Raw genomic sequence first — 13,726 nt, 5'->3', positions numbered from 1 at the left:
AAAAAGAAGAAGAAAAAAAAAGAAAGAGGGATAAATGTGTCTGAGTTGCACTTACATAACATCTCGAGTGCTGACCACTTCCAAAGCTTACATTCTCCTGTTCACTGCACAGTCTGGAGCTGCCCCCAAACACACGGCACACCTGCTTCCACAGACAGGACAGAAGGCCACCAATGAGTTTTCTCTTTGGCCCTACTCCCAGTGTGAGACCATGTGGCTGTTGTCAGCCTTGTTTGTGTGACAGTGGACAGCACAGGTACACTTTTCTCCTGATTGGAAGTTGTGAGTTTCCTCTTTGTTTCTCCAACCAAGTGTCACCCCAGGTCATGCATGTGACCTGTGACTAGGTCAGCAGGGCAGGTGGCATGGAGCCCAGGGTGTTCTGACAGTCTGACCCACTGCTCCCAAGATCAAGGGGGGAGAGCACCCAGAGAACATTGACAAGCCTGTCTACTGTCAGGGGCACTGCCATGCTCTGACAAGTCCCTCCAGTACAGAGGGACACTAGCTCCATATAGATTTTCCATAGGCATGTGGCAGTGCCCGTTCAGTGTGGGCTGCCAATCTCAGTTACAACCGTGGGGAAGTGGGGCTGGCTTCCCTCCCCACTTTTGCTTTTGCTGAAAATAAAGAAGAGAATTGCATTGGTCTGTCTGAGAACCCTGGGGATGAAATTACCTGTGAAATCTTGCCCCGAAGGGGATTTTTATTGTCTTCTTTTGGGCAGTTAAAATTTTATGTTTCTGTATCATTTATATCACTATCATCAATATCTATATCTGGAGATACAGAGGGTTGTGAGCTGACTTAAGGATACTGGGAACCAAACCAGAGTCTTGGGCAAGAGCAACAAATGCCGTGTGACTGCTGAGCGTGTCTCTAGCCCCTCTGCTTAGGGAGTTTCAGGAGCAGGGGTTCCCAACCTTCCTAATGCTTGGGCCCTTTAATGCAGTTCCTCACGTTGTGGTGACCCCCACCCCCCACCCCTGCCATAAGATTATTTTGTTGCTACTTCATAGCTGTAATTTTGTTACTGTTATAAATTATAATGTAAATATCTGATATGAAGGATATCTGACATACGACCCCTGTGAAAGGCTTTGTTTAACCCCTAATGGGGTTGAGATCCATAGGCTGAGAACCTCTGTTCATGAGTGGAACAATGTAACCCTCCATGAGCCTATCCACACCAAGCTGAACAATGTAACCCTCCAGTGTAACTGCAAGTCTGTGCCCTCTATCCAACATTTCCCATCCCCTTTCTCTCTTAGCCCTTGGCAGCTTTGTTTCTAGTTTCCCCCTGCTATTCAACTATTTCCTTGCAGAGAAGGCATACTAAGTATCTATAAGACAAGCCTACAGCTACATTATACTGGAAACTCAAGAAAGGCCCTCTGCAGGTAACTGCTTCCTCACATACAGCTTCACAAGTCCAGTGCAGTAGTGGGTGACAGATGGACAAATTCATAGAAATATAAAAAACAAAGCTAATGATCATTTGCTACACTCATGTGCTGTCTTGCTTACATCCTCCAGCCGAGGAGGAACGCAACATTTTTACCTTGTGAATATGCGTGAGATCCAGGATGATTTTGTTTGTTTGTTTTTAAGATTTATTTTATATATGTGAATATACTGTTGCTGACTTCAGACACACTCTTCAGATGAGGACATCGGATTCCATTACAGATGGTTGTGAGCCACCATGTGGTTGCTGGGAATTGAACTCAGGACCTCTGCAAGGGCAGTCAGCGCTCTTCACCTCTGGACCACGATGGTGCTTTTTAATACCGCAGAGGGAAAAGCATTGAGTTGCTGGTGGATGGTGAGAAGCCATTGGTGTTCCTCTTCTGAACTCTTTGTAACAAGGAGAGTCCTCGGTGAAGACAGAGAGGACAACACTGAGCCCTATAAGCTGTCTGCACAGACCATCCTTTCTGGGTGTCGTCTGTCCTTGGTGCCTCGGCTGGGTTTGCACGTTAAACCTTCCCAGTTCAGGCTGAAGGCGTTAACTCTGCTGTTCCTTAGATATAATGCAATGGAGACTAAGTCATGGCATAGAGGAGTAGGGGTAAGGGCTGAAAAGGCTATAGAGCTGTCTGGGTTCGTGCAGACTTTTCCTGGAGGTGGTTTAAGGTACCCATGTGTCAGAGAAGTGTGAGAAATCCATCTGCTATACTCAGATGTAGCGTTGTCACTCGTCAGAAATGTTCAAAGATGGCACTGGAGCCGTCAAGGGAGATTAGAGAAGCCCTGGGTGGGTTAAGGATGGCAGCAGATGAAGATGGGTGACCAGCCCTGTGTACCTTGGGTGGGAGGCAAGGTGACACAGTGGAAGATGTACAGGGGAGACTCCTCGTCCATGCACACAGGCTGAGAGTACCATGGAGTCTGCAATCAGTGAGAGCAAATTAGAGAGCAGGATAGGAGGGGTGTGGGGGGTGGGGGTGGGAGTGCTGGATGCTTCCAAAGACCTGCTGGTCAGGGAGGAGGCAGGAGAAAGGACAGGGTCCTGAAGGGGCCAGCACTGAGCTTAGCTCAAGCACTGGGAACTTGGGGATGTGTGCTCTGGGATGAGGAGTGGCAGGGGAAAGAGCTTAGGCCATGTGAGGCCCGTGGACAGATCTGGCTTCATGTTCAAAAAAAAAAAAAAGGTAGAAGAGGATGTGTTTCTTGCCTTGCAGAGCGGCCCCGAGTGAACTTTGGTTTTTTAGTTTATGAGAAGATCTGGGTGGCCTTAGAACCGAGAGCTGCCTGTGGCCTTTAGGATTGTGTGGCATCCCTGAGTTTCCACGAGGTCCTCCCTGTTTAACAAAGTAGAAACTATACTTCAAAATGGGCAGTGGCTGGGGGCAGCAGAAGATGCCTCCTCATGGCGGACTTGCTGGAACAGGCTGGGCTATGGTTCCAGGGGGACTCAAGGACCTATGGCATGCTTACAGCTCATCCGAGCTCAGGAAGAAATGATAGTATCATGTTGCTTTGTGTCCCTAGTCAGCCCCAGCAATAGGCTCAGCTGGTAAAGACACTTGCCACCATGCCTGACAACTTAAATGTGATCCTTTGGCCCCATTTGATGAAAGAAGAGAACTGACTCCACACTGACCTCTGACCTTTGCTCTTTTACACACACACACACACACACACACACACACACACACACACACAGAGAGAGAGAGAGAGAGAGAGAGAGAGAGAGAGAGAAGAAAGAGACAGACAGACAGGTACAGACAGACAGGTAGAGGCATATTAAAAACCAGAGGACCAGTAACCTAGATCACCAAATATGCATCAAGTTAGCGACAGAAGATAGCAAGCAGGACTTCAGAGTTCTAGGGAAAGAGAGCAGCCTCTTTCTAGAGAAAGCTGGGGAGGGTAGAAGGCGGGGCAGAGAGGAAGGTACCTGCTGTAGGAGATGTGGCTGGAAGGAGCAGGTGTGGGTGTGCATGTGACTTCTAAAGTTTACAGTGGTAGCCCAGAGAATGAGGAGACAATGAGGCCCAGCCAAGGGGACTGGTCTGGTCTGGGCTGGCACTTAGAGGGCAGATACCTCAGGGGGAGTCTAGACTGTGGGGTTAAAAGGCATCCAAGTCCCAGAATTGGGCATGGTCCTCCAAAACCACCTGGGAGCTCCAGGCCTGGGAAGAAGGGGAACACCAGATACTGAACAAGTGAAGGAAGAGTCTTCCTTGTCTTGGAGATGTCCCCAACCCCCTCATTTGCCATGGTGACTAGAAGCTCCAAGGTGAACAGCAACGACACATGATGATGGGGTGAGGAAGTTCCCCCTCAGAATGTCTGTCTTAGTCTGTTTGACGCTAAGACAAAAGACCACAAGATGAGTAGCTAAAAATAACTAAGTTATTTCTCATGGCCTCGGAGCCTGGGAAATCCAACCCTAACTTAGAGCAGGCGAGGGTCCCTTCCTGCCTTCTTAATGTGCCTCCCAGCCCCAAGAGTGAGGGGTTCTGTCCTAAGGATGCAAGTCCCTCAGATCCTTGCTGGCTCCCAAAGGCTCTACCCGACCCCACTGTGTGGAAAGCCGGGTTTCTACAAGCTCTCACCAACAGAACCCTCTCTCCAGCCCCTTATCTCTGTTTATGTTTGGGGGTGCTCAGGTTAGGCAGGTCCGCAGTCTCTGAGCAGCAGGCACCCAGCTTTTCACTTAGTAAGCTTGAGTTCTCCATAAGAAATCCTAGAGGGGACATGAAGCTGGGCACGCACAGTGCCCAGGAGGGGAAGGGCATGCACGAGGGCAACCATACTGGACTGAAGTCTCAACCGTTCCTGGCAAGGGAAGGAAACACAGATCTGAGCCCTGTGCCAATCATCTTGACAAAAGACATTAGCAAACGATAGCCCATCGCCTGCTTTTTATGAATAAAGTCTTATTGGAACAGTAAGTTACAGACAATCTGTGGCAGCCATTGTACTGTAAGGGCAGCACCATTTACTATTTATCTGAGCCTTTATGGTTTTCTAAGCCTGTGATTTAACCATACCGAGGATTCAGCTTCCTTAGCTATAAAATTTGCCTACAAAGTTGTATATAACCTTTTATATGTATAGAGTATAATATTTCTATAACAAACGAAAAAGCCCTACAAAGACTGGTGAGATAGCTCACTTGGGAGGCTGCTTGCCCAGCATGCATGAGGACCATAGACCTAGCACTCCATAAACGCTGTGTGCTGGCACACACCTGTAATCCCAGCACTTCTTAGGTAAAGGCAGAAAGATCAAAAGTTCAAGGTAACCTGCAGATACACAGCGGGTTTGAGACCAGTCTAGATAACCAGACAGTGTCTTAAATTACAAAAAAAAAAAAAAATGCCTGGCAGAGATTACACAAAGTTTCTGCTGAATCTGAGTCTCCTCAGCAGGGCTATGTAAAGAGCGGGCGTTAACTCCCGGCACGGCATCTGCCTCATGCAACTCTGTTCCCACGTCTGGCACCGACAAGCTGCACCCACTTGCCCTGCAGAAACAACTGCTAAGAGAATTCATAAATACAAACAGCGCAAAGTCATCTGAGTGAACACAGCCAATACAGGATGGGTGTGTGAGAGCAGGCCTGACTTAGTCAGTGCTTTGTGTTCAAGTAGCCTCCCTTACCGAAACACAAGCAGGAATCTGTGAACAACTGGTTTTCCGGGGACAGCTGTTCTCGATGCCCAGTCCACACTGGGAAGTTCAAGGGGCAGGACCAGAATTGTTCCATACCCTTTGCTGAACCAGAGTGCTGCCCTAGCTCCAGTAATCCATCTGACAAGAGGAACCAATCATATTTTAGGCTAATGCAGTTTCCTAGGCAACCAACAATATAGCCATAGAAACAGACTGAGATAGCAGAAAGAAACAGAGCTAGGGATGAGGCACACTGGCCCATAATCTCCTGACTTTGATGTAACCCTCACCTGCAGAGTCATTCATACTCTGAAATCCTACCTATCAGCAACAGGGTACCCCCCAACCCAAGACCCCAATAGAAAAGGGTTTTTGCATGACCCCTCACATGTCCGGAGTTACAGGAAAGGCCTTGGAATGTTACCGCCCTTCAGTGCCCACAGAGAGCAAGTCTCTAAGACAGTGGAGGGCCAGGACCCTGTGGATCTGGGCAATGGGCCACAGAGCCAGGGTGCAGCTATCTAGGATTGAATGGCAGAAGAGATGACACTCACTAGGAGCCTTTGGGACTCAAGCTTGTACCCCACTCAATAGACAATTTTGCCATTTATTCAGTGAGAGAGGGTGGAGGAGGGGAGGGATAACTACTAGATGTGCCCAGTAATAATATCCAAAGTAAAATATGCTTTCTGAAACTTATCGTCTGTAACCCATAATAAAACACTGTTATTTCAACCTTTTCCATCGGCTTATTTATTTGGGTGGATGCGTGAACTTGTGCGTATGCACACAGCACGGAACACATGCGGAAGTCAGAGGGACAACCCTGAAGAGTCAGCTCTCTTCAATGTGGAGGTGGTTTAAGCATCCAGCTCAAGTCACTGGGTTTGGGGGGAAGCAGCTTTCAGGCTGAGCCATTTTGCCAGCCCCTAAATCTCTATTTTCTATTTGTTTATCTTTAGTCTTTACCCTCCCGCTGCAGACAGTCATCCTTCCAGTCTCCCTGGCTCCTCCTTCGCCTCTGTGGATGCTCTGGGGACACAATCCCGTAGCTTTCCATGTTTGCAGACTGTTTTCTAAAATCTGCCAGCAGCCCGTCCTGTAAGAGAGCCGCTGCCCACTTTGTCTCGGGCTTCACTGGCTGCCATGGTTGACTTGGTGGGGAAGTCCCTGGAACTTATGACAAAGTGCTTGCTGCTGCTTCTCTTAGAGAGAGTCACATCCCCAGGGGCTCCCTTGGGAAGAAGGATGGCTACAGGGCTCATCACAAACCTTGCTCATTCTCAGTGAGAAGTACTTTAGGGTGGGCTCTCTCTCTTCACACCCTTTCTGCCATTTGGAAGTGGTTATGGCTTCTGTGAGAACTTCCTTCCCAAACACGAAAGAAACAGCTAAGGCAGCAGCCAGTGGTTTCACAAAGCCCTGGCCTAAGAAGAGATATAATCGTCTCAGGGCTTCTCAAACTCTACCCTAAGCCACACAGGAATCTTTAATAAGCATGGTTAAAAAGGAGATTTGAATCTGAGTGGAGCCTCAGACGCTGCACTTCTGCCAGAGGCTGATGCTATAGTTTGTGTGTCACCTCAGAGGTTTGAGGGACTGGCTGCCTCAGATCTTCACCCTCTCCCTCAGTCCCCTCATCCCACAATCCTGTGTGGCCTTAGCTTCCCCAGTCTTCCTCCTTCTTCACCTCACTGCTCTCTGAGAGGGACCAATCTGCTCGCTGGGACTACACAAACCATTTACAGGCAGCCGGACTTGAAATCTAAGAGAGAACCTTCAAACAAACAAAGCAGAGTGCTTCACAAACAAGAGTCCTTCACTCGCTCTGTTTCCTCAGTTTCACCTTTCTATACGGGCCTCTACAAGTCCAGCTTTCACCCAAGAAATGTTCGCTCTAGATTCCTGCTGCCGTGGGCTGCAGCTGGCAGCAGGTGGGCGCCCCTGGCCTTCAACCTCGAACCCCTGACATCGGTTTACAGCGGAAGCATTTCTCTGCCGCCACGCCTGCTGTGTGTCTGTATCACTCGTGGGCACGCATACTCATATACACTACTATGAAAACACCACGCCTGCTGGCACGTGGAAGAGCAGCTTTCTTAATGTAGTTTTCATTTCTTTCTTTTTTTTTTAACTTCAAGGTTGGGCAGAGCACATCTGTAGGGGACACACTCAGAGAAGGGGTGCAAAGGCAAGCCATTAGGAACAACAGCCCTCAACAATTCCCCTTTCCACTTATCTAAACCTTGGGGAATGGAGGATAGGTTTTTTTGTGAAGGAGCCCAATGTACTATCTTAAATTGTACTCTCAGACATTTCAGAAGCCTCGAGTGGTAAAAATGGATCAAGTGGAACAATGAAAAGATTGGATGGGCAGCTGCCCTCTCAAGGTGGCCACAGGGCCTCAAGTTTTATTCTGTTGCCACTATCCCCCTGGGACAAACCCTTAAAGACTATTATCTAAAAGAACATGCTCCTACCAGAGTCTCTCTAGACTCAGTCCTCAGCTCCCAGAACACAAGGCAGTAACTCAACCAGGATAGAAGACAGGAACCTTCGGGACCTGGGAACTTAATTTCCAATGGCTAATGTGCAAGTTTTTCCAAACCTAGGGTCACATCATCTTCTTTTCCGGTCCCTCCAGTGCTTTGGTAGGTGTCAGGTGTCACTGATTTCCAGTTCAGAGACTTTGAGAAAAAAAAAAAGAGTCTGAAATTTTCTTTCCTCGAGTCCTATAAGGCAGTAGGATATTCCACACATCGAACAATACTGCACCTGAGTGGACAGGACAGCCCGGCGCTAGGTTCATACCATAAAAACTCCCAAACACAATCCACCTCCATTGTAAGATACTGCACTCTCGGGTTACGGGGATGAAGACACAGGACAGATGCACACCTGCTCCTCAGAATGACTGGCTGTTCAAAAGCCAGAGCCTGGAAAACCATGCGGCTCAGCCCGGCATTACATCACCACATGAGTCCAGCGTGTCACTGAAGCCCAGCGAAGGGTGAAAGCCCCACACTCCCACACCTCCCATGGGGCCCAAACCCTACTCTAATACACAGACCAGGGCCTGCGAGCTTTAAAGTTACATATCAAATACTCAGAAGAACACACACTGCTCTGCCACCCCCACCCTGCAAGTCTCCAGAAATATTCTCCTCTTTGGAAAAGGGGAGAAGACATCCGAGGGAACTGGCAGAACCCACTTTGGACAGCAGCCTTTCTTGCTGAGTTGTGACCTGGCAGACAGACCTAGTCTATAAGCCCCATCCCCGCCCCCAACAAGACTGGGTTTGTAATGGAGACTGCCATAACAGACACAGCAACTGTAACAAACACTCCTCCCGAATAAAAAGCCACTTCTGAGCACATTAGCGCTGTGGTTTTGGAGAAAAGATCAGATTCCTGGATCGATGCATAGTCAGATTCTGCCTCAACCAATGACAAGGCTGTTTGGCTGTCTTTACTAATAATAGCAGGCGGCCTCGTCCTCAGTGTCAGCAGGAGAGAGTAGCCTGGTGATGCCTGGACTAGCCCGGCTGCACATGCACTCTGAGCTCCATGCCATCCATCTGTCCTGCCATGCCGGGGAGCTAACCCAGCACTGTTTCCAGCATGCACAATACTCCTCCTAGGAGGAGGCCTTCTCTCCTTGATGCCTCCAGTTCCCTAGCAGGAAATACCAGTGGGGGCGGGGGTGCAGAGGAAAAAGATGCTGATAGCGCAGAAGCCCCCACCATGCACCCTGCTGCTGAATAACCAAAACCAAATTCCAGAGGGCTATTTCTGCTCCAGGGGCATCCCGGGGCTGCATGGGATGTCCAGCTAAAACACAAAACACTACAAGCAGCAGCCACCAGGTAAAGCTTTGCAAGGCTTCCCAGGCCAGCCTAGGCTTCACGCTGCACCACATGGGGGAGAGAAGCATTAACAAAGCCAGGCAGCCTCTCCTCCCCGCGGGGACTACAGGAGGCAGAGCACTGCACTTACATGGCCTCAGAAACCTCCAGGTTCAGGTCACTGGCTGGGGCTGGCTGCAGGGACTGCGACCCTCCCATCCTCGCTGAGCCCTGGCGTGCAGGCTAGCCACGAGCAGGGCCAGCGTCCTGGTGCGGTTCCTCCAGCCCGGGGCGGGCCGGCCGGCGGCCGGGGCTGCTGCACTGCAGATGGGAGCAGCTGCTGGCATCCGTGGTGGCGGCGACTGGGAGCAGCGGCTCGAGGCCGGAGCCGGCCCAGGGGGCGAGCACCAAGGCAGTGTGCGCGTGCAAGTGCAGCTGGCGGGTACGCGCCTAGGTGTGTGCGTGAGCGTGGCCGATACGCGTGGAGCTGCCCGAAAGGAGGCAGTGTGAGCCCAAGCACTGGCGAGGTCGGAAAGGATCTTCTCTTAAAGCCCCCGGTTCAGCCTCTGTGTTGGGACTTGATGATGTCACCACCACCAAGCGGCCTGACGCCTGCATCTTCACAAAGCTCCAACGTCCTCCGGAAACTGCTGGGAGGGGGAGCGAAGACCCTCCCCTCTGCTCACACACTAAGCCACAGCTTCCCAGCTTAGCCCAGACTGCTAGCTATACAGTGAGTCTTTTGAGATGTAAATATACTACTCAGCAGTACTTCACACACACACACACACACACACACACACACACACACACCTCCCCAGAGAGCAGAGCAAGGAGAGCAGGGCAAGGTGGTCTAACAATTGACAAAGTTGGAAACAGGCCCCTGGTCTCTCACGCCCCCAGACTGTAGGAAGGCTACAGAACCAGAAAAACAGGCTGCAGTGGAAACTGAGGACTACACACCTCAACTTTCTCCAGACAGGAAGGCTGGGGAAGGACTAAAGTCTGTCCCAGGGGCAGCGATCTGGCACCGTTCCTAGGCTTCCAGCCCACCAAGGCCAGGCTTCCAAGGATGCCTTCATAGCTTAACAACTCTGCAGAGGTTGGGGCCAGCTGGAGAGAAAGCAGCACAGGGGCCACCTTCAGGGACTGGGGCTGGATTCTGGTCTTTGGCCACCAGAAGAATTTTCTATAAAGTCAAGCCCTGTGCTATGCAAGCTGTGCTCCAGTGTCAGGGTCCTCCCTCATATACCAAGGATGTACAGGGGAAAAATCCCTAATCCTAAACATAGGCAGGCTGGCTTAGATGCTGGGGACACCCAGTGCCAGACCCCATTTCCCTGTTGGGGAGCAGCTCGGAAAGTCTCAGCAGTTGAGCTCTGGGCCTTCTCACTGGAGGCTACTTGAAAAGCATTCTATCTCCCTGTAAGTGCCTGTCACCCTAACACCCGACCACCACCTTACATTCAATGCAATGGCTTTCCGAGCCCCGAACATTTACAACTGGATTCAAACATCACTGCTCACAGGAAAGTGGAAAGATTCTTCTATGTTTTTACAATCCCTCAACTGCAATGACAGTTAGCTCATAAGAAGCATGTACATTATGGCCCCCAAAAATAATAATATGAAGTAAAACCAACCGGTGTATACCATAAAATAAAATAAAGTGAGGCAACACACTTAAAGATTCCTCCCGACGTACGTACTGACTGCCTTCTAAAAGTGTGGCTAAGGACGTCTGCAGAGGCTGCACATCTAGAATTGCTACTTGCCTATAAGCTGCAGAGCCCGAGGGCCAGCTGACCTTCCTGGGCTCACATTTCTTCTCTGTGTCAAAAATACTACACCATCAAAATTGCTCCCCCGGAATGAGTGACACAGAATCTCCAGGAGGCACTGAGGTTTCTTTCCGTGTTTAAATAAAAACAGCAAACGATGCCGCCAGTCTTTTGGGGAAGGTAACCTTCAGCAGGGCAGCACCTCCAGGAAGGCCACCATCACTCAAGGTCAGCACTACTGTCACCCGGTGCCAAGAACCCTGCAACTTATTTATTCAATCACAGGGAGGGGGAGGGGCTCTTTATTTAAAACAAAAACAAAAACAGATCTTTTGGTTCTGCCTGCAGGTAGGGAGCCAAAAGAACCTTACGTGTGTAGGAAAAGATCTTCATCAATGTTGATATGTAATCTTCCAAGGAAAGGGGCTCTCTCCCTGGGCATGTAGTATACAGATTTCAGTTAGGTTACAACTAGGAAAAAAAATGGGGGAAATGAGAAGGAGGAGGGTCCTAGTTCCAGCCTGAACTAACCCCATTTTGCCCCTCACTGGCTCTATTCTGCTGCTTTTAACTTTCTGCTTCTAGAATCTTCTACAAAGGCCCTGGACTGACAGATAAACTTCTTTATGACAAAGGACCAACAGAGAGGACCTCCAAGCACTTGGGGCGAGGCTTGCAGGACATATCCCCCTCTCAAGGAGAAGGCAGTCCATGATGGTGCGACTTCGTAAGGAACAGCAGGGAATTGCTTCATGGGACCCAGACTGTCCCCTCAAAGGGGGAGGGGTATTACCTCATTGGACCCAGACTGTCCCCCTCAAGGGACCACAATGACAGTAACACATTCAGAGCCCCAGGCAGAAGCAGAATTGAGACAAAGGCCTCCTGGCCTGACCAGGATCACAGGCTCTCAGTGAGGCAAACCCAGCCCTCTTCTTCTGCCCACTCCCTGCCCCCCTTTTTCCTCCTTATAAAATATCAGAGTTCCCAACAGCCCATTGAAGACAGACTTGGAGTCACCAAATCCTTTATCTGCTTTTTCCAACAGTCATATTCATTAACTCTGTCCTTCACCACACCTTATCTCGGACTTCTAGATCTGGTGACAGGGTCACAACCCGAATCTGTTGGGGTCGGTTTGCACAGGGCAGGCAGGGTCACACATCTGTCAAAATGTCTTTACCCTTGGAAAGTAGGTGGTTTCTGCCAAAAGTGAATGCTTTGAAATAGCACCAGAGTTCAAATCCTGATTGTCCCATCATTAGCTATATGCCCTTGAACCAAATGCCTAAGCACACAGCATGGAAGTACTAGCTGACCCAGAAAAATGGGCATGCTACTCCAGAAGGACATTGGGAAATGACGCTAAGTACAGCCCATGAACTCCTGGGACTAGGTCCTCCTTTCTAAGGGCCATGTTAACTGAGTAGAATGTCGTTACAATAATACAGTCATCAAGTGCTTATATTTAGAATCCCAACAACCGCGAAGTCACAATATAGTGACATAGTATGTAGTGAATAACATCACCTCACTGATATTAAAATTGTGCCCCCAAGTCATGGTGGAAACAGAGAGCCTGGGCACCTTTAAGGTTGATGACAACTGAACTTTCGCTGTGATTCCCTATTGAAGAATCACTCAGACCCTTAATTAATACTTTTTTTAAATTAATTAATTTATTTATTATATGTAAGTACACTGTAGCTTTACTTCAGACACCCCAGAAGAGGGCGTCAGATCTTGTTACGGGTGGTTGTGAGCCACCATGTGGTTGCTGGGATTTGAACTCGGAACCTTCAGTGCTCTTAACCGCTGAGCCATCTCCAACCCTAATTAATACTCTCTGATGCTGACCAAACCTGCAAGTTGATTATTTGGTAATTACCCCACGGAAAATGCAAAGCTGAAGAAAGTGGGGGAAGGAAAGGGTTGTGTGAAGGCCAAGTGCCTCTTGAAATTCCTATAAAATCCATAGTCCTTAGAGTTATTAGTCTTTTTTTTTTTTTTTTTGAGACAGGGTTTCTCTGTGTAGCTGTCCTGGAACTCACTCTGTAGACCAGGTTGGCCTCAAACTCAGAAATCCACCTGCCTCTGCCTCCCGAGTGCTGGGATTAAAGGCACTGCCCGGTGAGTTCTTAGTCTTTTCAGGTGCCTTCAGTTGTGTGGTGAGGCCACACAGGTGGTGGCTCTCAACACCCTACTTTCCCCACCCTCACATGCTGGCTCTTCCTCCCATCCGTCCCATCCTCCCTCTTGGGCCAGTCTACATCCTGACCTCCCTCTCTAGACACACACCAATGGTGCCCACCACTTTCAAACATAACTCTGATAAGACCCTGACCTCAAACAGCCCTTCTGGGTCTTTAAGCCCCATACACAGTCTGAGTCCCTGAGAGTAGGCCAAGGCCACATGGATAGGCTCCAAGCCTGACAAAGCCCTGTAGCCACAAGGTGAGCCCTGTGATCCAGGCTCCACAGCCCACAGGGGAACAAAGGTCTGGGAACAAAGGTTAAGGGCTAGAGAGATGGCTTGGTGGTCCTTCTACACATGCAGAAGACTGGGGTTTGGTAACTCTAGTTCCAGGGACATCTGGTGCTCGCTTCTGGCCACTTTGGGCTCTTGCATACATGTGGTACACACAGACTCGTGCAGATTCACACACATACATATAAATAAATTATACACGTATGAACGTATGCACACACACACACACACACACAAATTTTGTTTGTTTTCAAAACAGAGTTTCTCTGTATAACCTTGGCTGTCCTAGAACTTGCTTTGTAGATCAAGCTGGCCTCAAATTCAGAGATATGCGTGCTTCTACCTACCAAGTGCTGGGATTAAAGGTATACAGCAAGACACCCAAAGTAGTTTTGCTTGTTTGTCTTTTTTTGGTTTTTTTTGTTGTTGTTGTTTTTTGGTTTTTTTTTTTGGTTTTTTTTTTTTGGTTTTTTTTTTTTTTTTTT

The 13,726-nt window shown here is 49.1% G+C and overlaps 1 protein-coding gene across 13 annotated transcripts in view; it reads right to left on the bottom strand.

Annotated features, from left to right (window-relative positions):
- The window catches only part of Tacc2 (transforming acidic coiled-coil containing protein 2), a 210,366-nt gene that overhangs the window by 62,229 nt on the left and 134,411 nt on the right, over positions 1 to 13,726 (bottom strand). For 3 of the 13 annotated variants that reach the window (XM_029479164.1, XM_029479165.1, XM_029479166.1), the window contains exon 1: positions 9,124 to 9,720. The exons of the other annotated variants lie outside the window; for them this stretch is intronic. In XM_029479164.1, coding sequence (XP_029335024.1) covers positions 9,124 to 9,191 — 68 coding nt within the window. In that variant the 5' untranslated portion in view covers positions 9,192 to 9,720. Of the gene's footprint in view, positions 1 to 9,123; positions 9,721 to 13,726 lie in introns of those variants that run through there. 13 annotated transcript variants of the gene reach the window in all.

The sequence above is a fragment of the Mus caroli genome, chromosome 7 (genome assembly GCF_900094665.2).
Source record: "Mus caroli chromosome 7, CAROLI_EIJ_v1.1, whole genome shotgun sequence".
NCBI lineage: Eukaryota > Metazoa > Chordata > Mammalia > Rodentia > Muridae > Mus > Mus caroli.
The sequence above is the reverse complement of the archived record's forward strand: the minus strand, read 5'-3'. Positions and strand labels throughout refer to the sequence as shown.